The 6,551-nt window shown below is 39.1% G+C and overlaps 1 protein-coding gene across 1 annotated transcript in view; it reads left to right on the plus strand.

The window, feature by feature from the left end:
* The window catches only part of LOC107472491 (uncharacterized), a 5,705-nt gene extending 2,454 nt beyond the window's left edge, over positions 1 to 3,251 (plus strand). Inside the window, exons 2-3 of the mRNA XM_016092015.1 lie at positions 616 to 1,362; positions 2,059 to 3,251. Of these exons, the coding sequence (XP_015947501.1) occupies positions 616 to 1,362; positions 2,059 to 3,251 (1,940 nt within the window). The remainder of the gene's footprint in view (positions 1 to 615; positions 1,363 to 2,058) is intronic.
* The last annotated feature ends 3,300 nt before the right edge of the window (positions 3,252 to 6,551 follow it).

Raw genomic sequence — 6,551 nt, forward strand, 5'->3', positions numbered from 1 at the left:
CAGTCCTCAAATCCCTTTTCCATTCAAGCAATTTATATTTCTTGCACTTTAAGTTACTGCAATTTACATTTCTTGCACTTTAAGTTTCAGTCATTTAATTTCTTGTCCTTTAAGATTCAGTCTATTTTACTTTCCTGTCCTTTAATTTACTGCAATTCTCCCCTCTCCCTTTACATTCCAAGCAATTTAGCTTCTGTTAAAACTAAACCACTCAACCAATATTTGATTTGTTTGACTAAATCAACCACTAAACTAAAATTGCTCAATCCTTCAATCCCTGTGGGATCGACCTCACTCCCGTGAGTTTTTATTACTTGATGCGACCCGGTGCACTTGCCGGTTAGATTTGTGTGTTTTGGGAGAAATTCATTTTTCCACCAAAATATCTCATCAAGTTTTTGGCGCCGTTGCCGGGGATTGAAATAGATTGACAATGATTAAGTGAAGTGGAGATCTAGATCAAGCATTTTTTCTTTTCTGTTTCTTTAACTTTTGACTAACACGCTAACTGTTTGAATTTTTGCCTAAGCTAACTAATATTTCACTTCAGCCATGGATTAAAGTGTTATTGCTTTTCTGATATTATGTGATTCTTTTGTTTTGCTTGTATGTCAGATACAAGAAGAGAGATCCCTACCTTTCATGAAACTGATGAAAGAATCCTCCAAAGGCTAAGAAGAGAAGCAAGAGAAAAAAATGTTGCTGGAGAAGAAGAATCAGATGAAGAATATCATGAATTGGAGGAACACTCAACAAATCCAACAAATCCACCAGTGAGAATGGCCAACAACAATGGTCAACCCCAGAGGAGAGTCTTGGCTTCATATACATTTGCTAATCCAAGGCATTGTGGGAGTAGCATCCTTACCCCAAATGTCGATGCAAATAACTTTGAATTGAAGCCCCAACTCATCACCTTGGTGCAGAACAACTGTTCTTATGGAGGAGGCCCCTTGGAAGATCCAAACCAGCACTTATCCACCTTCTTGAGGATATGCAACATTGTCAAAACTAATGGTGTGCCTCCTGACAGTTACAAATTGATGCTATTCCCATTCTCTCTTAGGGACAAGGCCACTCAATGGTTGGAATCGTTTCCAAGGGACAGCATCAACAACTGGGATGATTTGGTAACCAAGTTCCTTGCCAAGTTTTATCCACCTCAGAGGATTATAAGGTTGAAGGCTGAGGTACAAACATTTACACAAATGGAGGCTGAACCCATTTATGAGGCATGGGAGAGGTACAAGGCTCTAGTCAGGAAATGCCCCCCTGCCATGTTTAATGAATGGGAGAAGCTGCAAAACTTCTATGAAGGCTTAACATTGAAATCCCAGGAAGCTTTGGATCATTCAGCTGGAGGTTCCTTGCAACTCATGAAAACTGCAGAGGAGGCTCAAGAACTTATTGATATGGTGGCTAACAACCAATATTTCTTTGCTCATCAAAGAAGCCGCCAACCATCACAAAGAAGAGGAGTAATGGAGCTAGAAGGAGTGGATTCAATCCTGGCTCAGAACAAATTAATGCAGCAGCAAATTCAACAACAATTTGAGCAAATGACCAAGAGGATTGATAGCCTCCAAGTTGCAGCAGTTAACACTAGCCAACCATCAACCACATGGGGGCAAAATGAAGAAATTCAAGAGGAGCAACAACAAGAACAAGTCCAGTACATGCATTCAAGTCTAAATGAATTCTATGGTGATACTTACAACCCCTCATGAACGAATCACCCCAACCTCAGAGGGGGAGACACTCACAACCAAAACCAACAACCATGGCAGAGGAACTCAAACCAAAATAACCCAAGAAACAACCAAAATTTCAACCAGCAGCAAATTAACCAAAACACTTATAGAAAACCTCAAAATAACTACCCCAATCTCAACCAGTACCAACCCACTAACCAACCTACCAACCAAAATGCTTATCATCCACCATCCACGGTTCACAACCCACCATAAGCACCACCTGAACCCCAAAGACTCACCAACTTGGAGACCTTGATAGACAAAATGATGAAACACCAGGAAATAACAAACAAAAACCATGAAGCATCACTAAAAAGCCTAGAGAGGCAGATTGGGCAACTCTCCAAGCAAATTTCTGTTGAGAGACCTTCAAGCTCACTACCCAGTGACACAATCCCAAATCCCAAGGAGGAATGCAAGGCAATACAATTAAGGAGTGGGAGAACGTTGGTGAGCAACAATGACACTACAAAGAAGCAAACAGGGAGCATCAAAGAACCAACAGAGGATGAGGAGCAAACAAAAGCAGATAAAGCTAATGAGCAAGTTGTGGTGCCAAACAAAAGCACTGAGAAACTTAAAGAGAAGAACAACCAGCCACATAGCTCAAGGGAAATGACTCAGGGACAGCAGCAAATAGGAAAGAGCATCACACCTCCACTGCCATATCCTCAGAGATGCAACAAAGAGGTTAAGGACCAGCATTTCCACAAGTTCCTTGAGACCTTCAAGAAGCTGGAAATCAATATCCCCTTGGCTGAAGCACTTGAGCAAATGCCTCTGTATGCCAAATTTTTAAAGGAGCTTATCAATAAGAAAAGAAGTTGGGAGGAGAAGGAAAACGTATTACTCACTGAGGAATGCAGAGCCTTGATTCAAAAAGGGCTTCCTCCTAAGCTTGAGGACCCAGGGAGTTTCTTGTTACCTTGCACCATTGGGAATTTGACCATCACTAAAGCAATGTGCGATCTCGGAGCAAGTATTAATTTGATACCATCCTCCATGGTGAAAAAGCTGCATATAGATGAAGTCAAATTAGTACAAATGTCTCTGGAGCTGGTAGATAAATCAATGGTATACCCCAGGGGTGTAATTGAAAATATTTTGGTCAAGGTGGACAGTTTTATATACCCAGCTGATTTTGTGGTTCTGGATTCAAACGAGGATGATGGTGACTCTGTTATATTGGGAAGGCCATTCTTGGCCACTGCTAGAGCTATCATAGACATAGAGGAAGGGGAATTAACCCTCAGGATGCAAAGAAACAAAACAAAAAGGGATTGGAAGAACATAAAGATCCCAACAGAGGGGCTTTCCAAAGGTGACAAAGTGCAACTGATATATCAACAGCTGGGGGCAAACCAACAAACTGAGGACTACTACACTGTCAGCAACATACTCTCATTAGAGCATGCTGAAATTGAACACCAGAGAACAAAGAAGAGGATCACAGTCAGGGGAGACAAATTGAGGCTCTACAAGTACCAACCACCATAAAAGAAAGCCTCAATGTCAAGCTAATGACAATAAAAGAGCGCTCCATGGGAGGCAACCCATGATTTAAGATTCATGTCATTTAAAATTCAATAAGTTATGAGCATTTGAGCATGAATTCTTTTCTCTTTTCATGAACATATCCATTGACTGCATATACTGATTTAAAACATATGCTGGGAATTCTAAGTTTGGTGTGCCTTCAAGCACACTAAACCAATGTTACAAATAAATTCCGTTTTACATGCTAAAGCATATGGCCAAACACTAAGTTTGGTGTCTACATAGCTTCATGAAAATTGGAAATTCATGCATCAATAATCATACAATTATTATTTTCCAAAATCTTATTCTCTTTTGGTAATGAAGGTAGCAATTGTAATGTACCCTTTGACATGAACCAAGTTTGGTGTTCATCAAATTTTGATGCACCAATTTAGGGACACAATTGATCCTTCATGAAAAAAAGGGGGAAAAGAAAAGTGTGATGAAAACAATTCTTATAAACATTTAACTGAATGTGACATTGGGATTTCACTAATTGGAGGAAGGGACACAATTTTCTTTATGACCAAACATTAAGTTTGGTGTCCTCCAAGGAGAGTCACGGTTCAAATGAGTATAAGAATTGATGATTAGTATAATAGTAATAAAAGAAACACTCTAGTCACGGTTGGATGAAGCTAATGTATGTTGTCTTGTTGTGATGACTAGGAAGTCAAAGAATCTTCAATGAAAGAGACAAGACAAAGGAAAGCATAGCATGAGGACAAAATCTCATCACATGCATCAAAAAGAGAATCTGCCACTCCCTGAGAAGATCACGGCAAAGACAATTGATGAAGCAAGCTGATGCTACGATTTTAGGAAATTGCACGATCGGCAAAAATTTCTTCCGGCAAGTGCACCGGTTATCGTCAAGTAAAAACTCACAATAGAGTGAGGTCGAATCCCACAAGGATTGGTTGAGTGAGAAATTCGGATTAGAAGTGTGTTCTAGTTGAGCGGAATCAAGATTTAGATGAGAATTGCGGAATGTTAAATTGCATGAATTAAAGAGCGAGAAACTAAATTGCTGAAATTAAAAAGGGATCGGGGTGATTGCATGAATTTAATTGCAGAATGTAAAGAGAAAGTGTAGATCAGAAATGGGAAATTCATTGGGTTTCAAGAGATATTGAGATCTCCGAATCAAAACATTTTTATCCCTTCCTCAACCAATGCATTCATTGAATTTTGCTTGGCAATCTTATATGATTGGATCCCAATCCCTTGGCTCACCAATTCTCTCTAAAAACAAACAAATTCCCAATCCCTTGGTTTAAATGTTCATAAGAAGAGATGATGCTCGATCACTGATTATACCACACAGTTTCATGAACCACAATTTGGTAGGATTACATGTCACAATATCCATCCAAACCCCAATCCAATTCACTGTGAGAAAGCTTCTCTAGCATGAATCCTCCATTCCTTTCCCAAGGTTCCGAAGGATTCCAATTATGGATAGTTTCTTTCCCAAGACAACTAACCAATGGAATTAGATCGAGAAGCTTTCTAACAAAATTCAAGAGAAAAGATTGAAGAAGAAGATAAAGACTATTATTGATTCATTGAATTACAATAGAGCTCCCTAACCCAATGAAAGGGGGTTTAGTGAGTCATAGCTCTGAATTCCATTACAAAAAGTATGAAAACTAGAAAATGATCAAAAAGTCTCCCCTTCTCAAGACTCTTGGAGCCCATCTTGTTTTTCTCACCCATTCAGCTCTGATGGCACAAAGGTCTTCAGCAATAGTCGAATAGTCAGGTTCTCCTATCATCCTATCCTCATAACTTGCTTGGCTGAAACGTATGTTTTTCAGGCCAAGAGTTTTCATGATTGCCTTGGGGCTGAAATCAACTTCCACCCCTCTCACATAGCTTTTGTATGTGGGTTCCACGGTTGGATCCTCCCTCATTGCATTTGCATAAAACTCCTTCACCAGGTTGATGTTGATTTTAGTGATTGGCTTAGTCAGGAGCTCCCACTTCCTCTTTTTGATCTTCTCCCAAACACTTGGGAACTCATCCTTTTCAAGGTCAAAGGGAACCTCAGCTAGTATCATTTTAGGTCTCATCCATTCGGCCTGAATCTCATGGAAAACTGATTTGTATTTCCATGCATCAAATTCCCTTTCCTCCTCCATTGGCTGCTTGTCTTTTCTTCTTTTGTGGCTAGATGAGGCTGCCATTGGTTCTTTAGTTTTGGCAAGTGACAAGCTAAATTTGATAAGGTGAAGTAAGAAAGTGTTGTTAGAAGTGTGGTGAGGTTGTTTTCGGCAAGAGATAGTTATGCTATGATGAAAGAATATGTGCAAGAAGGAGATTTGGTGCTGTGGAACTCGTTCCCCAAATCATTCTTTATAGTGCATGCAAGTGAAAAATGAACGGCTAGGGTGATTTGTGAAGGATGGCTTGATGGTAAATATATGAATTAGGGAGAAGGACGAATTACTTTTCACTTTCTTGGAAGTATTCTGGGTGCATTAAGTTGTACATGTAGCTATCTTTTCATGCAGAACTTCCTTTTCCCATGTGTTAGTTTCAAAGACTTGTGAACTCCCTTTTTGACCAAGACCATACCTCCCCCCTTTGTCTTTTTCATCCATTCTTATTCTTACTTTTGTACCTGCACAAACAAACAAATTTTCTATCATTTTTTTCGGTCCATGTGAATAATGAATAGTACTTGCACATGTTTTTCATTCTTTTTGAATTGTAAATCAATGATTGACTTCATGAGCTTATAGCCGTGACCTTTGTATGTGTGCACACTTATTACTGGACACCAAACTTAGTGTTTGGTAATGTCTCCTGATGACATGAAATCCATGTTGGTTGTCCTTAATGAATGTGCATAATTCTAATAAATCATAGTCACTTTGGCTCTTTGATCCTAAACAATTTTACTACCTAAAGTAATTGAAATCAAAGTATTAAAACATGCAAATGGTATACTTGTCATGAAATTCTAAATCCAGAGGAACTTCTTGCTTTTCATTAACTGTGTTCAAAGAGGAACACCAAACTTAATGTTTGGTTGTGCACCTTGAACGAAGGATTGAATACAATTTGAATAAGATTTGGGGGTGCCTTCAGGCACACCAAAGTTAGAGACCAATTGTATTTTACATGCAATGTTTAGTGCACCTTATCAACAGTTGTCCTGAGGATTCAAGTTCATGCATAAGAAACCATGCTTTATTAGATGCAAAGCAAAACAATAAAAAGTAAGGATACTAAAACATGGGTTGCCTCCCA

Source organism: Arachis duranensis, unplaced genomic scaffold (genome assembly GCF_000817695.3).
Source record: "Arachis duranensis cultivar V14167 unplaced genomic scaffold, aradu.V14167.gnm2.J7QH unplaced_Scaffold_125657, whole genome shotgun sequence".
Classification (NCBI taxonomy): domain Eukaryota; kingdom Viridiplantae; phylum Streptophyta; class Magnoliopsida; order Fabales; family Fabaceae; genus Arachis; species Arachis duranensis.